The 14,617-nt window shown below is 40.2% G+C and overlaps 1 protein-coding gene across 5 annotated transcripts in view; it reads left to right on the top strand.

Moving 5' to 3' along the window:
- The window catches only part of HNRNPR (heterogeneous nuclear ribonucleoprotein R), a 35,675-nt gene that overhangs the window by 9,343 nt on the left and 11,715 nt on the right, over positions 1-14,617 (top strand). For all 5 annotated transcript variants that reach the window (XM_047792417.1, XM_047792418.1, XM_047792416.1 and 2 more), the window contains 3 exons: positions 99-212; positions 10,503-10,679; positions 12,461-12,596. In XM_047792417.1, the coding sequence (XP_047648373.1) occupies positions 99-212; positions 10,503-10,679; positions 12,461-12,596 (427 nt within the window). The remainder of the gene's footprint in view (positions 1-98; positions 213-10,502; positions 10,680-12,460; positions 12,597-14,617) is intronic.

Below are 14,617 nucleotides of genomic sequence, written 5' to 3'. Positions count from 1 at the left end.
TACTTAAGATGTTGAGATATGTTTTGGAAAAGATTAATATTTTGATTTATGTGTCATTTAATATTGAAGTATAAACAATTATATATATTTATCTTTAGGCCTTGCTTGAGAGGACTGGTTATACTCTGGATGTTACCACAGGACAGAGAAAATATGGTGGTCCTCCACCAGACAGTGTGTACTCTGGTGTGCAACCTGGAATTGGAACAGAAGTAAGTGTTTGCTGAAATCGTTTCAGTTTGTAAATTAGTCTATGTATTATTGCATGATGGGAAAAAAATGCTTATTTTTTTTTTCAGGGTAACGATTATTGGTTTTTTTTGGATATCCAGTTTGTATTTTCCTGCCATCATAAGTAGGGATAATCATGTGACTGATAGATAGCCAAACGCTTTGTGAAGGAATGTAGAGTTCTTGGAACTGGTTGCTAAAACTATGAGGTTATTAAGAAGAATCAGTTGCTTTATTCTGTTTTTGTTTCTGTTTTATGTTTCATACTTTTGAATGATGCTTGTCTTCCCTCCTTGACCCTCCCCTCTCTCACATAGACCATATGCAGTATTTACAGAGAGGTTTTTTGAAGGAAGTAGTTTGCACAAGGGAAGGGTGTTGAATCAGATAAAAGATTGAATATATTTGTCTATATTTGAACAAAAAAGGAATTTCTCCTCCATCTGTGCCTTCGTGAAGATTTCTTCATATGCCCTTATGCTAGCCTGTTCTAATCCTTTAATGGGAAAAAACTATGTGTCAAATGGTAAGCCCTATTTTTGCAGGGACCTTTTCTGATTTGGTTTCTCCACTGTGTCTATTTAGTGCCTAGCATAATGCTAGAACTATAGTAGGAACACAGTATTTGACAAATGATTGTCTATGGTTTTTTTCCTATATAAGGGCTTTGTAACTTTAAATTATATTAAATGAGAGTTCCCATTGCGGGGTAATGGAAGCAAATCCGACTAGGAACCGTGAGGTTGTGGGTTCGATCCCTGGCCTCGCTCAGTGAGTCGAGGATCCGCCGTTGCCATGAGCTGTGGTGTAGGTCGCAGACGAGGCTCAGATCTGGCGTTGCTGTGGTGTAGGCTGGCAGCTACAGTTCTGATTAGACCCCTAGCCTGGGAACCTCCATATGCCATGGGTGCAGCCCTGAAAAGACCAAAAAAAAAAAAAAAAGAACCTGGAGTTCCCATCGTGGCGCAGTGGTTAATGAATCCAACTAGGAACCATGAGGTTGCGGGTTCAATCCCTGTCCTTGCTCAGTGGGTTAACAATCCGGTGTTGCCATGTGAGCTGTGGTGTAGGTCGTAGACTCGGCTTGGATCCCTCGTTGCTGAGGCCCTGGCGTGGGCTGGCAGCTATAGCTCCGATTAGACCCCTATCCTGGGAACCTCCATATGCCGTGGGAACGGCCCAAGAAATGGCAAAAATACCAAAATAAATAAATAAATAAATTATATTAAATGATAATTTTTATATTAAATGATAATATAAAAGGATTTTCTTTCTTCTTTTCTATATGAGGGCTTTGTAACTTTAAATTATATTAAATGATAATATGAAAGAATTTTCTTTAAAACAAAGTGATGGATTTTCTTTGAAACAAACTTAGGTTATGATGCCAGTTAAGTATTTAGATGGTTTATTGTGTATCTCTTACTTTTATTAGAAGTCTAAGAAATCTTAAAACTTTACTCAAACATTAGCAGTGACACCCTCCTAAAAGCTGAAACTTACTCTTCATGTAGCCAGAAGCAAAGATTATTATTTCTGGTTTGTGAATAGGTAAACAAAAAGACATCACCATTTAACGTAATTTTTTTAGCTTTATATCAGAGTTGATTCTGGTCATGTTTTCTGTATGTATGTTTACATTTACTTTTTTTTGTTCCCTGAACTTCTTTTAGATATTATCACAGTTAATGTTCTATTTCTTAATATTTAACATTATTAAAGGGATATCAGCTTTTTTTTTTTTTTTTAATTGGCCCCACATGTACCATATGGAAGTTCCTGGGCCAGGGATTGAATCCGAGCCACAGCTGTAGCAAGGCTGGATCCTTTAACCCACTGTGCCATCCTAGGGATCAAACCTGCACCTCCACTGTGACCTGAGCCACTGAGTCGGATTCTTAAGCCACTGCACCACAGTGGGAGCTTCAAATCATTTTTATTTTTTATTATTTTTTTCTTTTTTGGCCACCCCGCAGCATATGGAGTTCCCAGGCCAGGGATCAGATCTGGGCTTTAGTTATGAACTAAGCCGAAGCTGTGGCAATGGCAGATCCTTAACCCACTGTGCTGGGTTGGGAATTGAACTTGCATCCCAGCACTCTCAAGATGCCACCAATCCCATTGTGCCACAGTGGGATCTCTACATTTTTTTCTTTTTGGTCTTTTGTCTTTTTTTTAAGGGCCGCATCTGCAGCATATGGAGGTTCCCAGGCTAGGGGTCTAATGGGAGCTGTAGCCGCTGGCCTACGCCAGAGCCATAGCAGTGCCAGAGCCACAGCAATGCCAGATCCTAGCCATATCTGCCACCTACACCACAGCTGATGGCAACACTGGATCCTTAACCCACTGAGTGAAGCCAGGAATGAAACCTGCAACCTCATGGTTCCTGGTAGGATTCGTTTCTGCTCTTCCACAATGAGAACTCCATACATTTTTATTTTTTATGATACCTTAATCAGCTACATATGTTTGTTTTGAGTCTCAAAAAACTACTCTAAGTTGGTTAATGTTATAACTCACAATAGTTAGAATTGCTCTTATAGGAGCAAATGTCATTGAAACATAATATACAGGTGAATAATATTTGTCTTTTCTTCACTTTTGTCCTCTTATTATCCCCTTCCACCATCCTTTATCATAAATGTTCTACTTATGTTGTGAACTCTTTCAAATCTACATTTATATTTTATTATTCTTTTTAATGGCTGCACCTGTATCATATGGAAGTTCCTGGGCTAGGGGTCATATCAGAGCTGCAGTTGAGGCCTGTGCAGCTTGCGGCAGCACTGGATCCTTAACCCACTGAGCAAGCCAGGGATTGAACCTTCATCCTCACAGAGACAGTGTTGGGTCCTTAACCCACTGAACCATGGTGGGAACTCTACATATTTCATCTTTAACAATACGAAAATATAGTTCAGCTTTCCTACTTGAACTCATATACCGTATGTGTTTTTTTTTAATGATACCAGATTTTATTCTTGGTATCAAGATTTTTCCCCCCTTACCTTAATGCCCTCATATAAAATGGATAAAAATGGAATTGCTCCTGGGAGTTCTCTTATGTCTCAGTGGGTTAAGGATCTGGCATTGTCACTGCTGTGGCACAGGTTTGATCCCCAGCACAGGAACTTCTATATGGCGTGGGTATGGCCAAAAATGGGAAAAAAATGTAATTGTTCCTTTGCGTTTTTCTTGTTCTTTGAGGTGGCTTGAAACACCTCCAAGATTTTATTTTATTTTACTTTTATTTTATTTTATTTTATTTTATTTTATTAATGACTGCACCCATGGCCTATGGAAGTTCCTGGGCCAGAGATTGAACCCAAGTCACAGCTGTGGCAACACTAGCTGGATCCTTTAACCCACTGCACCAGGCTGGGGGTGGAACATGCACTTCTGCAGCAACCCCAGGCCACTGCGGTTGGATTCTTAACCCATTGCACCACAGTGCGAACTCCTAGGAGAATATGTTTTGAAAAAGTTGTCTGGAGTTCCTGTCGTGGTGCAGCAGAAATGAATCTGTGAGGTTGTGAGTTTGATTCCTGGCCTCACTTAGTGGGTTAAGGATCTGGTGTGGCTGTGAGCTGTGGTGTAGGTCACAGATGTGGCTTGGATCTGGTGTTGCTGTGGCTGTGGCTTTAGGCTGGCAGCTACAGCTCAGATTGGCCCCTAGCCTGGGAACCTCCATATGCCACGGGCCCGGCCCTAAAAAGACAAAAAAAAGAAAAAAGAAGAAAAACTTGTCTATAATACACCATTCAGCATGTGATATTCTTGTTTGTATTTATCAATTAATGTGATATGTTCTTAGTCTTGTTTCTTTAACTAGTTATAAAATTTTTAGGAATAGAAGTTGTCTGTATAATATGGTTATGTTCTTCACAATTCCCTATATAGCCTGGAGTAAAATTAGTTGGTCGTATCTATTCCATAATTACAGAAATAAACTTTTTTAGCCCATTGGATTGGTTTCATAAATGAGCTCTTTAATGGAAACTTGTTATACCTTTGGTTTATATAGGTAAAGAGTTTGCCTTGTACTTTAAGATTTCACTGGAAGTATTTGAACATTTTAATAAACTATTTTGAGTATTTAATTAGAAGTGAGTTGTATGCTAATTGTGAAATATGTATACATTCTCTTAAATTGCATTGCCTTTTTTAGGAGAAAGATACATTTTTCTCTATGTTAGATATCATTACGTACAACAGATATGGTGGCAGCAAAATTCCTGTGTAAGATCACCAGCCTAGGAGTTCCCACTGTGGCATAGTGGGTTAATGATCTGGCTTGTCTCTGTGAAGGTGCTGATTCTATCCTTGGCCCTGTGCAGCAGGTTAAGGATCCAGCATTGCTGCAGCTATGGTGTAGGTTGAAGCTGTGGTGTACCTTGGTCATAGCTCTGGCTTGGATTTGATCCCTGGCCTGGGAACTTCCGCATGCTGCGGGGGTGGCCAGAAAAGAAAAGGTTAAAAAAAAAAAAAAGATCACTAGCCTGAGCCATTCCTGTCAAGCAATTTGTTACAACATAATTGTAGTGTAGAATTTTGGATTCCTCCTTATAAGTTTAGATTTCATTAGATTTGGCCTATTTGTGTTGAAAAAGTTTTTTTTTTTTTTGTCTTTTCTAGGGCCACACCCGAGGCATACGGATGTTCCCAGGCTAGGGGTCTAATCTGAGCTGTAGCCGCCAGCCTACACCAGAGCCACAGCAACTCGGGATCCGAGCCTCGTCTTCTACCTACACCACAGCTCACGGCAATGCCGGATCCTTAACCCACTGAGCAGGGTCAGGGATCAAACCCACAACCTCATGGTTCCTAGTTGGATTCGTTAACCACTGAGCCATGATGGGAACTCCTAAAAAATTTTGAAAAATAGGTTTTTAGTATATTGGGTTGGTAGATTTATTAAATAATTGATTTTACTTGGTGTCATTTTTGATGCTCTGAAATTTGGGTTTTATTTTGGGGTTTTTTTTGGGGGGAGGGTGTTGCTTTTTAAGGCCGAACCTGTGGCATGTGGAGGTTCCCAGGCTAGGGGTCCAATCTGAGTTACAGCTGCCAGCCTATGCCACAGTCACAGCAAAGCCAGATCCAAGCCATGTCTGCTACCTATGTCACAGCTCATGGCAATGCTGGATCCTTAACCCACTGAGCGAGGCCAGGGATCGGACCCACATCCTCATGGATCCTAGTTGGGTTTGTTAACCGCTAAACTATGAAGGGAACTCCTGGGATTTTCTTCTATGATTCATTACTGTTATTAAAAATTATTATTAGCTCTTGATTGAGGAAGTTGAAATTAGTGTCACTGCCTAAATTAAGTTGGAGCTCTCCTGTGGTGCAGCAGGTTAAAGATCTGGCATTGTCACTCAGTGGTTCTGGTCACTGCTGTGGTGCATGTTTGATCTCTGACCTGGGAACTTTTGCATGCTATAGGTGCAGCCAAAATAAAGTTATGACAAGACTAGGAGGTTTTATCTTTGTATCTACTGTAAATTAACTCATTAACAGGCATTGTTGCTAAGCATTGGTCTTAAATTGAGAAATACATAACAATGATAAGTATCATTTTTGAGAGGTATTTTTCTTTAATGTGCCTTGGCTATCAGGCCTAGTCTGCTTATAGTATCTTTGTATTCTTTATTTTTTTCTGTTCCTTTTTCTTCTGTTTTTATTGAGAAATACATGGCATATAGCATTATGTAAGTTGAAGGTGTATAGCATAATGGTTTGACTTAACTCACATAATGATGACCACACTAAGTTTAGTGGGCATCCACCATCTCATATAGATCCAAAATTAAATAAATAGAAAAAATAATATTTTTTCCTTTTGATGAGTACTCTTAGGATTTACTCTCTTGGCAACTTTCTTACATAACATACAGTAGTTTAATTGTATATATTTAGGGAGTTCCTGTCATGGCTCAGTGGTTAATGAACCCGACTAGGATCCATGAGGATGTGGGCTCAATCCCTGGCCTCTCTCAGTGGGTTAAGAGTCTGGTGTTGTGAGCTGTGGTATAGGTTGCAGGTGTGGTTCAGATCCCACATGGCTTTGGCTGTGACTGTGGCTGTAGTTTGATTCGACCCCTAGCCTTGTAACTTCCATATGCTGCAAGTGTGGCATATGGAAGAAAAAAAATTATATATATTTGTTTTTCTTCTTTTTTGGCTGCCCTGTGGCATTATGGAGTTCCAGGGCTAGGGATCAGATCCCAGCTGCAGCTGTGACCCAAGCCACAGCTGTCAAGAGAACTCCTATATAATAAGCTCTTGTTTAAAGAATATAGTATTGATATTCTGTGGATGAATTCAAAGGAAATGGTAGATTGGGATCTAACTCTGGTTTTTTAGCAAATGAAAGTGTTAAGAAGCAGTGTATTTGATAGGCCTTAAGTATATGACTTTGTAGCACCTGGATTGAATTATATGTAAAGAAAAGCTATTGTGTTTGCAAAATAGTGAAGTTGGATAATGGAAGATAATCAAAAGACTGTTTAGCTGCCAGGTTGCTTCTCTTGATTCCTTCTGGAGTCTCAGAGGGCTTCCTTTATTCCTGTTGAAGTAATCAATGGATAGATAGTGGACAGGTAAAATTTTTTCAAAGCCTCAATGCCTAGTGAGTAAAGGGAGAACCGTAATGGTATTCACTAGATTCTATTGGTTGTGGAGGGGGAGAATTAACCTGCACATGACTGAGGGTTTACTCTGAATAGCTCATATGGAGCCAGAGTAGCTCAGCAACCAACAAATTAATAAAAGGAAAAATTTGTGTTACATTTTAGTTAATTAAAATGGAGCTTAAAAAACTTTAAAAGGAGTGATGCTGATTAGTTTTGGAATACAATTTATTTTCAGTCTTTTCAAGTTTTAATTTCTAAGTTGAACTGATCTTAAAATGAGGCCATCTTCTATTTCTTAAACAAATCAGTATTTTTGGCCCATTTCTTCATGGACTCCAGTGACTATAATATTGAGTACTTTGTTGACTGTAGGTTTGTTGATGTTTCTTCTAAAGTAGAACAGTATTCTTATGGAAAAGCTGTAACTTGGACTTCTAACATTCAAATGATAATCTTGAGTACAGGGAGCTTACTCTTATGATTTTTTTCTGTGACGTAATCATTAAATTGCTTTTCCTGGACATACAGATTTTTTTCACTTTAGGTATGCTTAATGAGGCAAAACTGGTGGTTCTAAAAATATAGACACATGTTCTACAAGTAGTGTAAAGATCTGACACTTAAGAGTTCCCGTTGTGGCTCAGCAGAAATGAATCTGATTAGTATCCATTAGGTTGCGGGTTCAATCCCTGGCTTCGATCAGTGGGTTAAGGATCCGGCATTGCCGTGAGCTGTGGTGTAGGTCTCAGACATGGCTTGGCTCTCATGTTGCTGTGGCGTAGGCCAGCAGCTACAGTTCTGATTTGACCCCTAGCCTGGGAACCTCCATATGCCGCGAGTGCGGCCCTAAAAAGACCAAAAAAAAAAAGATCTGACACTTAGCTTCCTCACTTGGCTGTGTTCAACTGTATTTTTATAGTGCCACTACACATGCTTTCTTTGCTTTTACATATATTCATAATAGGTAGGAGAAAATGTGGATGGTAAACGATGTAATTTTGAAGCACCACTGTATTATGTTGATAGAAATAATATAAAGCAGAATTTACTTCCCAGAACAGTTTTAAAATATTCAGATACAAATACTGTCAAGTGCAAAAAAATATTCTAACCAGGCTAGGCCTGGGTGTGGCCAGAGAGCCTGGCCACACTAAAAACTGTATTTTAAAATTAATTGCAGTTACTCTTGTGTATTTTTTATCTCAGAATACCACTTTTTCTTTTTAGGGCCGCACCTGTGGCACGTGGAAGTTCCTAGGCCAGTGGACTAATCAGAGCTGTTGCTGAGGCCTACACCACAGACACAGCAACACCAGATCCCAGGTGCATCTGTGGTAACACTGGATTGTTAACCCACTGAGGCCAGGAATGGAACCAGCATCCTCATGAATACTAGTCAGGTTCTCACCCACTGAGCCACAGTAGTAACTCTCAGGATACATTTGATCAGTAAATTTTTTTTTGGTCTTTTTAGGGCTGCACCTGAGGCATATGGAAGTTCCCAGGCTAGGGGTCAAAATCAGAGCTGTAGCTGCCAGCCTGAGACACAGCCACAGCAACACCAGATCCAAGCCACGTCTACAACCCACAGTGCGGCTCACAGCAACGCTCGATACCTAACCCACTGAGCAAGGCCAGGGATTGAACCTGTGTCCTCCTGGATACTAGTTGGGTTTGTTACTGCTGCCATAATGGGAACTTCCTCAATAACTTTTTTTGTTGTTGCTTTTTAGGGCTGCACTTGTGGCATATGGAAGTTCCCAGGCTAGGGGTCGAATCATTGCTGCAGCCGCCGGCCTACACCACAACCATACCAACTCAGGATCCAAGCCGCATCTGTGACCTACCCCACAGCTCACAGCAATGCTGGATCCCTGACCCACTGAATAGGCCAGGGATCAAACCCGCATCATCATGGATACTAGTCAAATTCATTTCCATTACCACAATGGGAACTCCAGTAACTTTTTTTTTTTTTTTAAGTTCCATGCCCTGTTAATGAATGCTGGTTTATAGGTTTGATAATGTTACAGGGTGATACAGCTTAAGTGAGTGAGGAGTGGTCAAATTCTGGATTGTTTGAAGGCATATCTAATAGGATTTATTGATGAGTTGGATACAGAGATTTGAAAGAAAGAAGCCAAGGATGACTTCAAGACCTGTGACCTGAACAGCTGGCAGGATGGAGTTGCCATTTGTGGAAGTGAAGGAGGTGGTAGAAAAGAGCAAATTAGTAGGATTGAAAGATAGATGTCTCTTAGACATCCATATGGAACTGTTGAGTGAGCAATTGGTTATATGAGTCTGGAGTTGATAGGAGAGTTCTCACTGGAGATTATAAATGTGGGAGGCATAAGCATCTAGATGGTATTTAAAAACTATGAGTTTAGGTGTAGTTACCATCTGATTCCTGCAGCCCTTCAACATTTAGAATTTGGGGAGACAAAGAGAAACTAGTACAGGGGATTGAGAAGAGCCAATGAGGTAGGAAAAATCAGGAGTTTGGTCTCAGAAGTCAGGAAAGTTTTTAGAGAAGGAAGGATGATCAGTTATATCAGACTTCCCAAGTATGATGAGGACTAAGAATAGACATTTGATTATGGCAACATGGATGTCATTAGTGACTGACTGGAATGGTTCTAAAAGCCAGATTTGGAGAAGATTCAAAAGAATGGAGATGAGGATTTGAGGCAGCAAGTATATGTAGCTCATTTGAGTAATTTTGCTACAAATGGTAGCAGAAAAATGGGACAGTAGCTGGGAAGGGTTGTGTTGTAGTCAAGATATGTTTTTGTTTTAATTAAAATTTTAAGGGAGTAATTACACTTAATGTGCTGATGGGAATGATCCATGTATAAAGGGGGAAATTTGATAAAATTGTTGCTGGACCAAGTGTCCTTAAGCATGAAAGAAGGGATGGGATCTAGTACATCAGTTACAGTTAAGAGGTAGATGTTCATCCATGTATTAATTCAAAGATGAGCAGCTGTTGTGTTCCTGGTATTTCACTGCTTGAAATAAAATGGGGAAAAAGAGGTAAGCTCTCTGCTCACATAGAATTGAACCCTTTTGGAGTTGCCGTTGTGACTCAGCAGTAACGAGCCCAACTAGTGTTCATGAAGATGAGGGTTCAATCCCTGGCCTTGTTCAGTGGGTTAAATATCCGGCGTTGCTATAAGTTGTGGTGTAGGTCACAGATATGGCTTGGATCCTGCATTGCTGTGGTGTAGGCTGGCACCTACAACTCAGATTTGACCCCTAGTCTGGAAACTTCATATGACAAGAGGTGCAGCCCCAAAAGGCCAAAAAAAAAGGGGCATATTTCCATGAAGATTTATACATGTCTTTCATTCCTTTTTTTTTGAGGAAAAAGAGGCATAATTCAGAATTTAGAGTTGGTACAAATTTTGCACACTTTTATTAATCAGTTTCCATTTTTCCGCATAGAATATTGTTTTGTGTTGATGCCACAAGGGTCATGATAAAGACTAGGGTTTACTTTGGAGGATTCAAATTGTCCCCACTTCTCCTTAATGAGATCTTTGTATCCCCACTCCCTAAAAAAGGGAGCTGAGCTTTATGGCTCTGAAATCAAATGCTTACATTGGGATTCTAACACAGAGGCTTTAATTTCAGGTCTTTGTAGGTAAAATACCAAGAGATTTATACGAGGATGAATTGGTGCCCCTTTTTGAAAAGGCTGGTCCCATTTGGGACCTTCGTCTTATGATGGATCCACTGTCTGGTCAGAACAGAGGGTATGCATTTATCACCTTCTGTGGAAAGGAAGCTGCCCAGGAAGCTGTTAAACTGGTATGTGATAAATGTCCACTTTCCAGCAAATCATTATTTGAGAGAAATAACCTCAATTAAAAATGTTTGCAGTTAACATTATTTCATTTTTTTTAGGTCTTTGCTTTGATGTTTTTGTATCGACTGGGTTGATATGTGACCTTTGCTCTTTTTTCTGATTATAAAAGTAAAAGTAAAAAAAGAAATGAAAATACCCAAGAAATAAGGTGTTAGAGAAAGTCTCCCGTAATTCCAAGAAGTTATTTATTGGAATGAATAGTATCTGAAGTTTCCTATGTGTGATGAAGTCTGGGGTGTGTTCTGGGGAATGTAACTGGGCCACAGGACACAATTCAGGAAATGGTTGTAAATCCATTTTGATTTTATCATCGTACAGTTTTCTAAGTATATTCTTTTCTGTCTTTTTGTTCCCTGACCCTCTAGTTTTCTGTTTATCTTTCATACTGTTTTATAACTAATCTTTGGGTAATTTCCTTTATGTAGGGCATTTTACCCTCTGTACTTAATTCAGTGGAGAGTAGTAGTATTAACAGTTACGCAAATTGTATCTTCACTTCCACTGTATTAAGATGCAACCATCTCAGTAACTCAAAATAGCACATCATTTTTTGGCAAACTTTTTTGCCAGAGAGCTAAAGGCTTACTTAGTCTAGTTCTTCTGGAATGGTAACCTCTTTCACCAAGGCTTTTGGTTTCATTAGTGCCTCCAAATTAGTTCTACGTCTAGCTTGACCCAGATTTTAGTTTTTTGGGTTTTTATTTTTGTTTGTTTGTTTTTGCTTTTTAGGGCCGTACCCAAGGGATATGGAGATTCCCAGGCTAGGGGTTCAATCGGAGCTGCAGCTGCCAGCCTACACCGCAGCCACAGCAACACAGGATCTGAGCCTGTCTGTTACCTAACACTACAGCTCACGGCACAATGCCAGGTCCTTAACCCACTGAACAAGGCTAGGGATCGAACCTGCAACCTCATGGTTCCTAGTCGGATTTGTTTCTTCTGTGCCACAACAGGAACTCCAGATTTCAGTTTTTATTATGGACTTTTCCTTCCAGTTTTCCGTTTCTTTCAGTTTGTTTATTTAATACTGAGAAATTTTCAAAGTTTTATTTCCTTTTATCTGGCAACATATGGATGATTTTTTTAAATTATATATTTTAGTTAACAAGTAGGTAAGTAATGTTAAAGCATATAAGAAGCTAAAGTATATCAAGGAAATCATCGCCATAGCCATTTAAATAAAACATTTTTTATTCCTATCATTTCGTCTGTTTTTTTTGGAAGTATTTTGTTTGATACGTACTTGAAAATTTTAGAATTCTATGTTAAGTGTATAGTGTGAAATTCTAAATTTCTTTTGCATTGGTTAAACATAGTGGTTACTCTTTATATATTGTTATGTTGCCTGTGGCTTATCAATGTCTGATTTCATCTCCAAGGAACCTGAATGATCAGTCTCAGGTGTTTTTTTCCTCTGGGAAAAAAATCTTCAGATAGATAATACTGAAATATGAAGTCAGATTTTTTTTTTTTTTAAGATAAAGTGAGTAAGTTTGAGTCATTTTTCTGTAGTGGAAGAGTGAATGTTAATAAAACCAAACTAAAATGAGAGGCTGCGACAAGTTTAAAAATAAACATTTTATGTTATGGCAGACGTGAGGGAACTCTGTGAGTTCATGAAACAAGGCATGTTTGACCTTAAATTGTTCAGTTTTTTAGATTGAGATCAGTTGTTCTGAGTTTGGGGTGGTTGTGGGGTGTCCGGTTCTTTTCTTCCTTTCAGTGTGACAGCTATGAAATTCGCCCTGGTAAACACCTTGGAGTGTGCATTTCTGTGGCAAACAACAGGCTTTTTGTTGGATCAATTCCGAAGAATAAGACTAAAGAAAACATTCTGGAAGAATTCAGTAAAGTCACAGGTAAAACAAAAATGTATTTAGAAATTAGTTTTGGAAAATCTGTGGTACTATTTATAAGTGCGAAAAAAATGGGTATCTTTTTGTTTGTTTTGTCTTTTGGTCTTTTTAGGGCTGCACTTGCGGCATATGGAGGTTCCCAGGCTAGAGGTCCAATTGGAGCTCTAGCCACCGGCCTAGGCCACAGCCACAGCAACGCCAGGTCCGAGCCATGCCTGTGACCTATACCACAGCTCACGGCAATGCCAGATCCTTAACCCACTGAGCGAGGCCAGGGATCAAACCTGCAACCTCATGGTCGGACCCATTTCTGCTGTGCTACGACGGGAACTCTAAAAACGTTATTTTAAGCTAAGTATTCACATATCTATTCAGTGTCCAAATTGCTTCCTTTGTGCTTTTTAGTGGTTTGGGTGAAGCAGCTTTCTTTATATTCTGAATTTCTTGGAGTGTCCCCTTCACTCCTTTGCCTTAACCGAATCTTGGCTTTTGCTAGGGCCTCTGTCATAGCCTTCAGCTTTCCCCCCTGACATTCAGTGTGCTTTAGGGCCAAGATGATGAGAGTTCTTATCCTCATCCGTCCTCTTACTTTGTCTAGATCAGATTTCTCTGAGTTTCCAATTCTAAATCCATGGGATTGATTGAGAAGAATATTTTATATCGCAGAGGTATATACAACAAAATTTGACAAAATCGTATTTCACTTTATATGATTTAGTTTGATATTTCCTGTTCCACTTCATTTTGTTAAAATGCTGATGGAGATCCACTAATGCTAGCTGCATTTTTATCTCCTTTTTATAGCTGCACCTGCAGCATTTGGAAGTTTCTGGGCCGGGAGTGGTCCATCAGAGCCACAGCTGAGGCTTATGCCACAGCAACAGCAACCTTGGATCCAGGCTGCATCTGCAACCTACGCTGCAACTTGTGGCAATGCTGGAGCCTTAACCCAGTGAGCCAGGGCCAGGATTGAACCCACATCCTCATGGAGACAGTGTTGGGTCCTTAATCCTCTGAGTCAAAATGGAAATTCCACTAGCTTCATTTAAAAAACACGTTTTAGGAGTTCCCCTTGTGGCTTAGGGGGTTAAGAACCTGACATAGGTGTTCCCGTCGTGGCGCAGTGGTTAACGAATCCACCTGCATGAGGTTGCAGGTTCTATCCCTGCCCTCACTTAGTGGGTTAAGAATCTGGCGTTGCCATGAACTGTGGTGTAGGTTGCAGACTCGGTTCGGATCCTGCATTGCTGTAGCTCTGGCGTAGGCCGGTGGCTACAGCTCCGATTGGACCTCTAGCCTGGGAACCTCCATATGCTGCAGGAGCAGCCCTAGAAAAGGCAAAAAGACCAAAAAAAAAGGAACCTGACATAGTGTCCATGAGTTTGCTGGTTCGATCCCTGGCCTCACTTAGTGGGTTAAAGGATCTGACACTAGAGTTCCCGTTGTGGCTCAGTGGTTAACGAATCCGACTAGGAACCATGAGGTTGCAGGTTCGAGCTCTGGCCTTGCTCAGTGGGTTAAGGATCTAGTGTTGCTGTGAGCTGTGGTGTAGGTTGCAGACACGGCTCAGATTCTACGTTGCTGTGGCTCTGGTGTAGACCGGCAGCTACAGCTCCGATCACACCCCTAGCCTGGGAATCTCCATATGCCGCGGGTGAGGCCATAGAAAAAGACAAAAAAAAAAAAATCTGTCATTGCTGTGAGCTGTGATGTAGGTTGCAGACATGACTCAGGTATGACATGGCTGTGGCGTAGGCTGGCAGCTGCAGCTCTGATTGAACCCCTAGACCAGGGAACTTCCATGTGTTGTAGGTGAGGCCCTGCAAAGAAGAAAAAACGAAAACATGAAAAACTTTTTAGCCCATTACTTCCCCATCCCATATAAAAAACACTATTTTATATTTTTGTCGTCTAGATGTTGTACAGGTATACAGTCCTTTCTTCTTCCTTCAGGCTATAATCTCTTTCTCTTCTGGTTTCAGCATTTCATTAATTGAAGATTGCTTCTGGCTCACAGTCTTTCT

This window comes from Phacochoerus africanus, chromosome 8 (genome assembly GCF_016906955.1).
Source record: "Phacochoerus africanus isolate WHEZ1 chromosome 8, ROS_Pafr_v1, whole genome shotgun sequence".
NCBI classification, from domain to species: Eukaryota; Metazoa; Chordata; class Mammalia; order Artiodactyla; family Suidae; genus Phacochoerus; species Phacochoerus africanus.
This window is presented reverse-complemented; position numbering and strand designations above follow the sequence as displayed.